At 45.7% G+C, this 13113-nt stretch overlaps 2 protein-coding genes across 3 annotated transcripts in view; one reads left to right on the forward strand and one right to left on the reverse strand.

Moving 5' to 3' along the window:
* fen1 (flap structure-specific endonuclease 1) overlaps nucleotides 1-13113 on the reverse strand; it is a 210552-nt gene that overhangs the window by 44707 nt on the left and 152732 nt on the right. The window lies entirely within an intron of this gene.
* zgc:101569 (uncharacterized protein LOC449822 homolog) lies at nucleotides 531-11774 on the forward strand. 2 transcript variants are annotated; one of them, XM_029149182.3, is made up of 8 exons: nucleotides 531-866; nucleotides 1923-2093; nucleotides 3525-3622; nucleotides 4113-4257; nucleotides 9326-9475; nucleotides 10440-10555; nucleotides 11090-11200; nucleotides 11572-11774. In XM_029149182.3, exons 1-7 carry the CDS (start codon nucleotides 725-727, stop codon nucleotides 11192-11194), a joined length of 927 nt encoding a protein of 308 aa, XP_029005015.1. In that variant the 5' UTR covers nucleotides 531-724; the 3' UTR covers nucleotides 11195-11200; nucleotides 11572-11774. The 2 variants fall into 2 exon arrangements, with proteins under 2 accessions (XP_029005015.1, XP_029005014.1); XM_029149181.3 differs by lacking the exon at nucleotides 11572-11774 and having other exon boundaries at nucleotides 11090-11255.

Consider the following 13113-nt stretch of genomic DNA (forward strand, 5'->3'; position numbering starts at 1 on the left):
AAATCCTGACTTAAGTTAATTATATAAATTGATAATAGCTGAACTAAAAGCTTATTGAAGGCACTATTTAAGATTATATTCCTATTTGTGTGACTCCTTTAACAACTAAGCACACACTGGTCCTGTCATTGCCCTTCAACAGACCTTTGCAGCTCGCCTGGTGTAATAGGTAATCTCCACACTCTGGAGGCTGAGCTCTTATCCAACATTCTTGTGCCTGTGCCTTGGGTACAAACAGAAATACAATCTCTGGTGTAACTGGATTACTTACTGTACAGTAAGCAATGAATATACCTACTACCCACTGGTGACAAACAGACCGACAACCAGTTCCTGTCGAAGTTTACCACGCTGAGTTTTGTGATGATTAAGTCTAGTCCTTTTTTATTAAGGCAGTGTACGTTGCACTGCAGAAGGAAACCACTGACTGAACGTGGTTCAATGTCGCCCTCAGCTGTGCATTCATAGTTTTTACCACTGCAATGCACCATCGTAACCCAGAACTATGTGCGATGTTATTGTTTCTGGGGGAGACAATAAAGTGTTGCACCTTCAAATCAAAGTAAACATTAGCAAAGGGCAACAACCACCCTTTTTTCGAGACACACCAGAAGAATATTTTAAGTATTTACATTTATTTACCGCAGCAGGCAACTAATATATCAAACAGTTTCACTAACTTTTAACCCCGGAGTTTTTAGTTTTTTTCTGTTAAGTGGTAAGAATGGCTCTAAAATATATACGGTCGTTTACAGCAATTTTAGCAGGTGTCTATCGATGTAGAATATCGGGAGAGTCGATAAAGACAGGTTTTATTTCAGCTAAATCCTACAGCAGCGCAGCCGGAGGTGAAGACTCGGAAACAGGTATGTGGGAAGACACGCGGTGACGTCATACCGCGACGTGACAGCAGGCGGCAGCAGGGCCGCAGCAATGTTAGCGCGAGGCGCACCTGAGGCTCAGTCATATTGTACGTGTGCCTTATTAAGTCGGTGCGTGAATTTCTCCTGACTGTGTGTAAAATCTGCCATCATCTTAGTGTGAAATTCACTTTCCATCAAGGCGTTTTGCTACTGTTGCTGTTTGAAAAAAAACTACTTTGTTTTCATGTTGTTTTAAACAATCTAAAAGCAGAAACTAATTTATTGAGTTCTGTGGGAGAAAATTAGTAAAATCAGACTGTAAACAGAAAGCATAACAAATACATAGCGTGTATTTAAGTTTACTTTTTAAATTTAATAACTTAGTGTTTTAAAAGCTGTCTGTTTAGTCTTAAGACCAGTTAAAACACTACACATTCACACTTACAAGTGCCTGCTTACTGCATAAAGTGTACTTTGGAAATCTACTTAGACATTACTTAATATCACTAATGAAACGAACCTTTAGTCTGTACTGCAGCTTCCTTGTCCTCCTGGTTCCCTGGCTGCTGCCCACAGTTGCAGGCCTCTAAAATGTAGCTTTGAAATAAGGTGGAAAGCAACACTTTCCACTGTCTTGCACACACTTCACTGCGTGAGGCGTAGTAGAGTAGAACGGCCTAAGTGAGACAAATTACCTTCACTTTGTTGTGTCTCACCTCACCGAGTTTCGCTTAGCAGCTCCGCGTCCTGAGAAAAGCCTCTGTTAGAGGGGGTAATGCGTCCAGCAGCTTTGTTTTCCTTACTCTTCTCTCTGGATGCAGTTGACATTTGGATTATCTGGCAAGACTTCATCCACTTCTGTATTATACTATACTACAGAGCACAAGCCAAGACCCTCACCTCAACCTAGACCATCTCATCTTTCATTCTGTCTTTATTTTATCAGCCACATAAGAGGATTTACTTTCCCTCCTACTGTGAAGTTTAATGAGTCTCACTTGGCCTCTTTCTAAGTGTTGTGGTCTGTGTCTGTGCATCATCCTCATTCTCTGTCCTTAGTTGCAGGTCAGACTGTGGTCTCCGAGCGAAGGGGGGCCGTGGTTACTGTGGCGATAAACAGGCCTGAGGTGCGTAATGCGGTGAACCAGGAGACTGCGAGGCGTCTGCTGGAGGAGCTGAAGGCCTTCGACAGTGACCCAGACTTGAATGTTGCCGTCCTGCATGGGAAAGGTTAGAGAAGTATAAGGGTAAAATATACTGTATGAATGAGAACACGTTTAGTGTAGCTTCAATGGGTTTTCATATGTGCTTTTAGCTCTCACTCTATCACTTTCACGTCTTTTTTGAGCGTTTAGATTCAGCTGAAGCGCACACACACAGACACACCTGCAAGGTGGCCTGCTCTCTCTCAGCTGTCCAAAGCCAGAATCACGCCTTGACTTCTAATACCTCTAAAAATAATCATCACACACACTAAAGTGAACACCTTCCCTCAGTGGAAATAATGTCTTCAAGCTGGGTCAACCAGTCTGCTATATAAAGTGCCCGGCAGCCTCGAGAGTCAGCATTGTACGTACTCTGCTTGGACTAATGGCCACTTCACTGCTATGAACTGAAAACAGTGTGTGAGTAATTAATAATAGTGACTCGAATGACGTGGGTCAGGAGTGGGTTGTTCCAGCAGAACTGTGCTATTGCAACAGTGTCTGTAATCGTCCTGTCAGCGGGTTGTGTCGACTCAAGGCGGTCGGCCTTCGGCGGCGATTAGCAATCTGTCAGAGTAATGAAATGACGAGGTCCGAGCCGCGATGCATTTTTCAAAACATAAGGAATCCATTTTGCTCAAATTAGCACCAACACAATCACTCTCCCGGCTCTCGCTTTACAGCGCTCGTGTTTTTTCTGTTTCACTCCTGACATTAAGAGTAATCACTTTCTCCAGGTTTGGAATATGCGGCCACATATTTGGAGCGTTTGGGATTCAGATTTCTGTGGTCGGGAACAATCTAGATGTCAACGCAGCCGTGTCACCGAAGGCGCATGTTTAGCTGAACTTGGATGGAACAAAGCCTCGTTATGAAGCGAAAAAAAATCTGCATGAGCCGCGTCTCTCGACGTGGCCTCTGCTTTGGAGGCTTCGGGAGCTTTGTCATGTTGTTACTCCCATCAACAGCATGACACTGCTTTTCCATAATTGCCACTTGATGTGATCAAAGCTCTGAGCTGATGGGTGTTGTTGGGACATGTGTTTATTATAATCCTTCTCATTACTGTGACATTACGGATGAAGGAGGTTTTTATGAGTCGCAGCCTGATGCCTGTGACATACTGTAGCGTTTGGAGGTCTCCTGGGAAATGTGGTAATTAGCACACAAATCCAAAAAAAAGGGGCTGCGGTTGGAGTATGTTGCTCTTTATTAATGAGAATGCTGAATATGTGCATCTGTGTGTGTGAGCACATGCGCGATCATGCGTCTTTACGTTTGATTTAAGCTCTTCAGGGAAGAGAAGCATTTGTGCGCCAGCCGGCCCGGCGCGAACCTCCGTCCAAATTGCAGCCCTCAGACTCGAGCTCAACTTGTTGTTTTTTCATCCGCATCATTTTCCTTTCCTCTCCGACTTTCCAGCTGCCATACTTTGTAATTTTGTGGTCTCTTCCAGGAGGGAATTTCTGCGCTGGTTATGATCTAAAAGAGCTGGCCAATCACACGGCCTCCCTCAAATTGGAGCAAGATGTCACCAAGGGTCCGGGACCGATGGTGAGCGCTGTTCGGTCTGTGTTTTGTTAGTGAGGCCTGTATCTATATTTCCTTATGATGTTATGGAGGGACAAATATTTTTATAAAATGGCTTAAAAATATGGTCAGACATCAGTTGGTGATGGGGATGCTGTCAGAGCGTGACAATGATTGAGTGGAATTCCATTAAAGTCTGTATTTAAATGGGCACGCAGAAAGTTCACCCCTTCACTCGAAGAGTCTGGATCAAATGATGCAGTGAGCTCCACGAAATATGTTTGAATTGCATGTTCGGGGTTTTGGCTCGAGTGGACCTCCTGTGCTGAAAATTACAGCAGCGTGTCTCACGCAGAGAACACGGCAGCCAGCGCTCAGATCGCTTGTTTCCCTTTTGTTCATCACTTCGAGAAATGAAACCCGGTACATTCTTGGTAGACAAACCAATGGGATGCAGAAGCCAACCAGTACGGGATGGATACGGCCTGAGTACTAATGGAGTGTTTCCCTCCAGGGTCCGTCCCGCCTGCAGCTGTCCAAGCCGCTGATAGCGGCGGTCAGCGGCTTCGCTGTGGCCGGAGGGCTGGAGCTGGCTCTGCTGGCGGATCTGAGGGTGGTGGAGGAGAGCGCCGTCATGGGGGTGTTCTGCCGGCGCTTCGGTACGTCTCACACTCTACCTGTCACCGCTGTGCCAGCCTTCGGCTTTTAAACCCGCCACTGTTCATGCCTTGCTCATACAACCCCGTGGAGGGCTTTCTTTTATTTCGAGGCCTTCGTTTCTGTGTCTGATTATATCGGCCCATTGATGGATCCTCTTGTTTTTCTGTGTATCGACACATATTCCCGATGCCAGGAAGTGGCTCGTGTTTCTATTTTTTTTTGTTTTGTTGCTGTTTCTGTTATCGCCCCCCCGTCTCCTCCTGTTTGTGCGAGAGGACGGAGTTGTAACACGATAACACCAGTGACCGTAACCTTCTGGCACCGTGACCACAGTCTGCTGGGCAGTCTTGATAAGTAGAAGAGGAAGCGTAACCAACTGCCAGGTTTCCACCGCAGGGCCAAACAGGGTTTACACATTATTTATGTCACACAATTTCCTCATAAACAACATGTTCCTCTCTCGGCAGCCTTGTAGCTTACTGGCGTAGCTTGACTGCTGATGCTGGTGCATTTTGAAAAGCACAAGCAGTCCTTTGGATCTCCTGCTGTAAACATTTTAAGCTCATCCCGATCCCTGTGAACGGTGGTTGGCTTCATCTCTTATATAGCTGTCAGTGCTTCAGCCATGTTGCTGAAGGGCTAAAAATACGACCATGGTGTTTATAAACGTGTACTATAATTTACTGACAGTATGAGATTTAGAGTGTAAACATGCAGTGTTTATCATCCCAGACGTGTAATTTAACGGAGGAGCATCCTGGCATTGCCCCTGTCTGATTGTCTGACTGTACCCAGACTGTCTGGCAGGAGTCCTCGCTGCCAGGCCAAGCGTCCGTCTCCCCGCTTCGTTATTTTTTTTATTAACGCGCCGTCTCACTGCCCATCCGGACACAAAATGACCAGATTTGTCCAACCCACGCACAAATCTGCTCTCCGTTCGTCCCATTCGGATCAAATCCTATCCACGACTTGTACTCGGACCTCCTGCATCATTTCCAAAGTATGTTTGGGAGGCAGAAAGGAGCATTGCTGCGGTTTAAACACATCAAGTTGCACATTTCCTCCCTGTAATTAATTCTCAGCCTCTTGATTGCCTCACAGACTTGTTTGTCAACACGTTTGCGATGTTTCCTCCGGTTTAATTGAAACCGCTGTGGTTTTAATTCACATGCGCATTTAGCCTTCGGCCACTTGTTAAAACCCCACTTTGTGCAGTCACGTTCCCACCCAGCATCATCTTCACCTCGTCTCTAAAAGACATCGCGGCCAGTTTTCGACAGCATGTGACGTTTTTCAGCAGTGCCTTAAAATAACAAGCCGGAAAACAAAAATAACCTGAACTCAGTTTTGTCATGATTCGATGTGAATTTCGGCCTTTAATTGGTCGGATTCTGCAACCGTTTTTGGGTTGGATACAGATGGCAGCAGCCGGAGGGAATCCCTGGTGGCTTTGGAGTCGAAAAAGCCTCCGCTCCCTGCGCCGCTCTGATGTGGGCCAATGGCGACCACAAGGATTTGACAGCTTTCTGGCACGTGATTGGCTGCCGAAGCTGTGGCTTCCTGTCTGGGGCCCCTCTGCCCGGCCATGGAGGAAATGAGAAGGAGGAGATGGTTGCGTCACAGGAGTCTGGTTTTAGTGTCTTTTGCCCCGTTGAATGTGGAGACCCGAATTAAAAACCACGGTGATTACCTAATGCCCTGATGTTATTTTAGTGCCTTAAACCAGAGGAACATCACAGAGCAAATAAGAATCGACCCCAAAGGGAGGGAGGCTTAAAATAGGTTGCATTAATGCTCAACTCACATTCCATAAAAATGGAAAAGCATAGAATGAGAGCTTCAGCACACTCTTCTTACAACCACCCACCCAAGTCGCACCTGTTAAACCGATTCCTCCCCGAATGAACCCACGACAATAAGAACCGAAACGCAATACGCGCAGTCTTCGCATATATCTCGTCCTTCCTCTCCGTCGCGCCACTTACCTGGACGAGGAACAGACGCAGAGGAGGAGAAGCCACATGTTGAACTCGGAGCCAGAGCTCATTCCAAAGCTGACATGACATCAGCCAATTCAAACACCTGCTAAAGCTGAGTGACATAGTCCAGCGATGGCGTCACCTCACCTCAAAAGCACCACTGCTGAAATGTCAGCCTCCTTTTCCATAAACAGTGAATGCACGCAGCGTATATGTCCTGGGTAAATATATGACAAAATATGGATGATGTTGATGACGACCCATTGGAGTCTAAATGACCTGCGTGCCTCTCCTTGTTGGAAAATGAGCTTTTTTGCAGCTCCTCTACCATTCGCCTGCTTTATAGTGCATTTCTAGTCTTGGTGGCCTCAGATAATGTTGCTCTAGTGTAGCTATGCCACGCAGCCCTGGTAGTAAATCACCTAATGCATAGAATTCATCTGTGTGGAAACCTCCTCTGTTCTAAGTCTGAATTCCTTTTCATCTCACCTCTTCTGTCCTTTCAGCCTTCAGTTTTCCGGACGTGGTTAATGCACATCAAACCCAACCTCGCTGCCCTCATGGGCCTCTGTAGTTGGCTTTGTTTTGATGTGGTCAGGACGCTTAAGCGTGTCGCTCTCAGGTCATCAGCCGTATCTGACAAGGAACTCAAACCCATGTGTGTTGTACACTTTGCCTTACATTATGCAGCCAGGCGATAAATACAAGCTGTTTTATTGCTTCGTCAGTCAGATAAGCGTTGATGCAGGAAGAACATGTTCTTATATCTAGTTGTTGAACAATTGGCTTTGCTGACTCATGTACAACTCTGCTACTAACAATGGGCTTATCAGCTCTGTACATGAAGGCAGGGCTCCTTTCCAAACGTTCAGCTCGGAGAGGATGAATTCACACTTTTGTTTTGCGGCTGCTGCCTAATTTTAGTATCTTGCATTAGAATCACAGCCAAACTTTTTCCTTTATGCAACTTCTAATACAGAATTGGTCTCAGCCAAATGTGCTTTTTAAGTACAAGTACGTCAGGGATATGCAACATGATGTCACAGGTGGGACATAATATTGGATCTGTGCAAACAGGACACATTGGAGACGGAACAGTCAGAGGAAGAGAGGGAGAGGAGGCTGATGGGTGGAGGTGCTGCAGACGAGTGCTGCAGATAAGAGCGGAGATCCATCTGCCCGCTGATAGCGGCGGTGCCAGCAGCAGCACCGCAGACAGACGGGAGGTCAACCTTTATCTGTCACTCTTTGAGCCAGGATCTGTCTTTTTGCTTCACTTCAGCCCTGTGTGCCTCTCACATTCTCAAGTCAGCTTCCTGTCACTGTCTGTGGCTTCTTTTCCATCCTTTTCATGTCTTGTAATCAAAGGTGAGAGTGCTGGACACAGATAGGGAAGCTCTTGAATCTGTCAGGCAGGGCTTATGTTCACAGATTAGAGGAGCAGATAGAGAGTAGTTCAAATATTTCATGCCAAATGTAGTGAATGAATAGTTTAATAATTTAAAAGAGCAATAAAAGAAAAGTGACAATTGGGTTTTAAATTGATACTTCAATAAATAGAAAAAACAAATAAATCTAACCTAATAAGTATAGATAATAAGTATATATAATAAGTACTAATTAACTAACTGAAGGCCTTAATACACGTATTTTAATATAGTTTGATAACATACTTCAGGTGGTTCCTTAACCAGTTCTTGTTGGAGGCACATTTAGTAGCAATTAATTTTGGATGCAACACAAGATCCAGCGGTGCCTTGCCCAGTTGTGATTTCTTAAATCCTTGTCCGTGCTGTCTCTAATTATGATTCAGAAATGGGAAATTCCAGACCAATCCCAAAAACACATGATCGCGGTTCATTCCCTTAACCCCACTGGCCTTCCAGCAGTTTGACTTGTATGAGATTGTCATAAAATATGTGGCCATATGTTTCCAACAAAGTTTTATTTTATTTTAAGTGTTAAAAAAACATGTAATCAGTTAAAATGAGCTTGTTTGAGAGCATTGGAAATGAGATCCTGTGTGACTGAGGATGCATCAGTGTGCGTGTGTGTGATAGGAAAACATTTGGTTGTTGTCTCCTCCTGAATCACACACACCTGCAAGGATCTCTGTTATTCCTCTGAAGGGGTTTCGGTGTAAAGTTCCATGTCTTTGGCTCCGCGTGCGCAGCCGTACTCTGTGTAATTTACATCTCATTTACTCCTGTAATGGTGGATGACCGAAACACAAGTCAAATGTCATACTTGCATACAGTGGAGCCGCCTGCACATGTTCCTGCCCACCAGGGCGCCATATGTGCCGACTTTCTGAACCCAAGCAAGGCCTCTGGGTTGGTCCCACGCTGGTGTTCCATGTGCCCCGATTTAATTAAGATGACGGAGACAGGGAGCAACCTGCCGAGGATCAATAGAATCACAGTATTTCCATGACTCCCCACAGAACAGGGGGCTGGCGCGATGATTTGAGGTTAGGAAAACATGTAGGACACATGTGCTCTCAGCGAGAGGCGGTCGAGTAGAGTTAGCGATCTGGAGGAATTAGGGAGCCGGGATTGTGGCGTGGAACCTGGGAGCTGAAGGAGAAAGTGTGCCAGTTGCAGCTGGAGAAATTAGGACGGATGCCAGGAGCTTGCCGCCCCTCGCGGTACTCCCGCTCCACGTTCCCGTCTCGTACTCGCTCTCTGTAGTGAACACAATAATAATGTAAATGCCTCCAGTGGGACTGGGAGTAAGTAGGACTTTGGGTTTGTGTATGCCGAAGGAAACAAAGCACAGTTCCAGTGAAGGGGTGAAACTGTTTCAAAACCTTGTTCCCCCGGCGGCTGTAACGCAGATCGGTGCCAGCAGTATATTATGCATTTGAAATGTTTCTTCAGCTGTTTTCACACAGCTTAAGTGACCTGAACCCAACATTCTGGCACAGTTTTCTACATATTCTCTGACTTTGTGGAGTTAAGTAACCGAAAGGTTAAAGGTTAAAGAAGGTAATTTTAGAAGAAGTGTCTAAGTCGCCACAAAGTGTCATTGTTTTCATAATTAGTTGCTGCTTGAAGGGCTTTTATCATATTTTTTTTTCTCATTCCAGGTGTCCCGCTCATCGACGGAGGCACAGTGCGACTCCCTCATCTCATTGGTTTGTCGAGAGCCCTCGACCTGATCCTGACGGGCCGGCCCGTTGGAGCGCAGGAGGCTCTGGCGTACGGACTGGCCAACAGAGTTGTTCCCGAAGGCCAAGGTACTGGAGGCCCGGCGTAACGGGGATTGTTTAAGGTGTTTATTACACAGGTGCTCAAAAAGCAAAAGTTTGTGATGTAATGCATTTGAAGGCAAGTGGATGAGATGTGAGGAGCAGGAGGTTCCACATCTGCTGGGGAGAGTAGGAATCGTTACTCACTGCGATGGGCAGACGTGTGGACATCGAACACAAACAGGCCTGTGGCCCAGTTTTACTCAGGAAGCAGATTTTAGGAAACTCTCCTGTAGGTAACTTTGGTCAGAATCATGCGTGAGCTAAATCAGTTCCAGTGGATCTGTTTTCTTTATTTCGCTCCCACACCACAGCGCGGCTGTAACTCAACATTAACGCTGCTTTTTACGACCGCCTCCCGTCCGAGCGGCGGATACGCAAACGTTTCTATACGCCGTTTCCTGTGTTATTCCAATGCCTGAACGCTGCTCTGTCCTTAAATCCCCAGAAAGCCTTTCCATGTGCTCCTCGAAGCTCGACGTGCGAGTCCCTCCCCTGTCTCCTCAGATGTTAGCGGCAGATTAGCTTAACTCTTTTAGGAAGTGCCTCTTCCCACAATCGAGCCTCGGCCTAATTGGCCTCTTTGAGGGATGATCACTTAGCGCAGGCTCAACATCAGAAGAAAGCGAAGAAGTAGCAGCTCACACACACACACACACACACACACACCATCATCAAAGTGTGGCATCATGGGGCATGGTTCTTTTTTTCCATAGGATTAATCTAGATGTGGTCCACAGCTTTTATGTGGATGACCAGGCAGAGTGGTGTGTGTGAGGAGCAGCAGCGTAATAATGATTGTGGTTTTTGTATTAAAATACAAGGCCAGCAACAAATCGATTATAGGCCTTTCCCATGATGCAGTTGTTCCACGTACAGTATATTATAAGCATAGTCGCGGACGCGTTTACCTGGATCACCGCACTGGACCCACTTTATATTGTGACCACAGCTTTACAGGCTGCAGTGGAGTTAGCGGAGCAGATCAGCGCCTTCCCCCAGCAGTGTCTACGGGCCGACCGCTCCTCGGCCTTCTACAGCTGCTACGACGCTCCCTCCTTCACGCAGGTACGCCTGAAACAAACAAAAACAGCAAAACTCATCCAGTCATCGAGTGACCTTTTAAAGCGATACTTTGAACAAGTTGTGTTATAAATGTTTTACATTTAATCAGCAAAAATGTGCCAAAACATCTAACATTAATGGTCTATGTCCAGAGAAAACAGGGAAAACGGAATCAATATATGTTGTGGCTGAAAATGGTCATATCCTACAATACCCATAATGCATTGCTCCCTGACAAATCACCTGAGCTGCGGTGATTGGACATACCTGTCGTGTAGCTCCGCCCCCTCTCAGCCCGACCATTTATGTGGCAGGTGCAGAAATAAACAGGAAGAAGTATTTGTAGTCTGTGTGCACATGGCAGAAAGTCCCCTGAAATGTCTCAGGGGACTTTTGCAGATGAATAAATTGTAATTTCTCTGCTTAGAAAAGATGGAGTGGCCCTTCATTCTTAAATACTTCCTGCCATCGTTTGGGTCAACCCCCATTGAAAATCGCTGAAGTTTTCCTTTAACCTTTCTCTCTCCGTCTGCCCAGGCTTTGCAGCGCGAGTTTGACGGCGGAGCGCCTGTCATCCAAGCGGAGAGCGTTTCCGGGGCAACCAAGTTCACCGCCGGAGCGGGGAGGAGAGGACAATTCTAGGATTTTGTGAGCAGAACTTTTATGAGTTGTGTTGTAAAAATAAAGGAATTGCTAAACTTCATCAACTATGTCTTCAACAAACAACCTCAGCGAGATCGTCCGTGTTTACGCATTTATTATCGGGAGAATTATTGAAATACCTCGGTGTGCTGTTTGCCAACACAAAATACCACACAGGCATCAAAAGCAGTAAACCTGCAGCAGCTCCACATAGTTCCTTTGACTGAGTGAAAAGAGCTGATTACTGAGATAAGGTGTGTGTGTGTGTGTGTGTGTGTGTGTGTGTGTGTGTGTGTGTGTGTGTGTGTGTGTGTGTGTGTATGTGTATGTGTATGTGTATGTGTGTGTGTGTGTCTGTGTGTGTGTGTGAAACTTAGCAATCAAAGCAGTGTAATTACTGTGGAAGATTCAGCGCTCCTCGTCAGAGCCAGGTGGAAGCATTCCTTGGGTTTTGGAGCACACTCCCCCCTCATTTGGCGAGTTGGAAGGACGTGTGCGTAATCTTCCTCCGTGAACTTTCCTCTGACCTTTACCTCTTTAATAAAAACGTCTCGCAGGATGAACACAACCAAGATGTTCAGTGACGTGTCCACGTGTGTGTGTGCGGTTGTGCATGTGTATGAGTAAAAGGGGTTGGTACGGATACACAAATACCTCATTAGGTCTAGGAGGTGTCCTGTCTAGACAGAGTGATGACAGGACACAGAACCTCTGTTTAATGTGTCCTCCTCCTCCCTCAGCTTCCAATTCACTCACACACACACACACACACACACACACACACACACACACACACACACACACACACACACACACACACACACACACACACACACAACACACACCTGATCTGTGACTTTGTTAGGGTTTGTTTAATACAGTTTGACACATTAACTAGGTTAATGACCCATGCTGCGGTTAAAACGGATTCCACCTTGTTAAATTACTGTAAACTGACTCGTGTACGATTTTAAAGATCTTGGGTTTTCTGTGAGATTTTTGTGTCCATGGAATAGCTATTTTTGTGTATCTCTCTCTAGAGCTACAACATGTATCTTTTATTTTGACATTTTCACACTCAACTTAACCACTGAATAGAACCAATAAATCAGCGCTACATTCTCATTCAAAGAAATGGACGCCGGAGTCCAAGAACAACTGAAAAACCTGATAAATGAGATCCATGTGCTGCTCTCAGACCGGTACAGCTGTTATTTTAGATTGGATCAATCATCCAGTCATTTCTGTAGCACATGAACATCAGGCTCAAACCTCACACTGCACTAAGACATATTCTGGAATTCATGGTGGTAATAAGTGATAAGTGCCTAATGTGACAGCGCTGCTGGTTCTCAGTGCTCTGGCTGCGGATACAGACTCCTTTGAGTCTTATCATGAGAAGCATCACGTTTTGAAGGATCCGAGACACAACACACGTCAGGCGTCAAAGGGGAACGAAGGATGTTAAGAGTTCACTGATGTGTATCTGGAGCTGTAGTATACTACACCAGGCTGTAGTATTTGTGCATTCGTTTGTTTAATTCTGAGGCACCGTTTGCTTGGCTTTTAGGGAGACATCAGATCACTGGAGCGTCGTTGCTTGCTGTTTCTCACTCCATCGTCAGGGGTCGTCAGCTGGACATTTATCCTGTTGAAACGGAGCACGCACACGCCGCGGATGTTGACCCTTAAAGCTCAGGTTTCTTACGACTGCGACATTGTGGTCATAAAAGTATTACAATAAACACGCGAATGGTTTCAAACCTTAAGAAAGACAAGGGACGTTTAATAACGCGGCTTCCGAAGCAACGTCCGCACAACTGGCCAATGTGAAGTTCTAGGCTTATAAGCTTATACCAGCTAAGTATATATAAGTATATACTAAGTATACAAAGTGTGGGAAACTTCATGAATTGCGT

This window comes from Betta splendens, chromosome 4 (assembly GCF_900634795.4).
Source record: "Betta splendens chromosome 4, fBetSpl5.4, whole genome shotgun sequence".
NCBI classification, from domain to species: Eukaryota; Metazoa; Chordata; class Actinopteri; order Anabantiformes; family Osphronemidae; genus Betta; species Betta splendens.

What these genes read in the sequence shown, in the direction of transcription:
- zgc:101569 (XM_029149182.3), top strand. Translation starts at nt 725, where the DNA reads ATGGCTCTAAAATATATACGGTCGTTTACAGCAATTTTAGCAGGTGTC. An exon ending in AGGTGAAGACTCGGAAACAG is followed by an intron (nt 867 to 1,922) that starts GTATGTGGGAAG and finishes CTCTGTCCTTAG; the next exon opens with TTGCAGGTCAGACTGTGGTC. An exon ending in ACGCTCCCTCCTTCACGCAG is followed by an intron (nt 10,556 to 11,089) that starts GTACGCCTGAAA and finishes CCGTCTGCCCAG; the next exon opens with GCTTTGCAGCGCGAGTTTGA.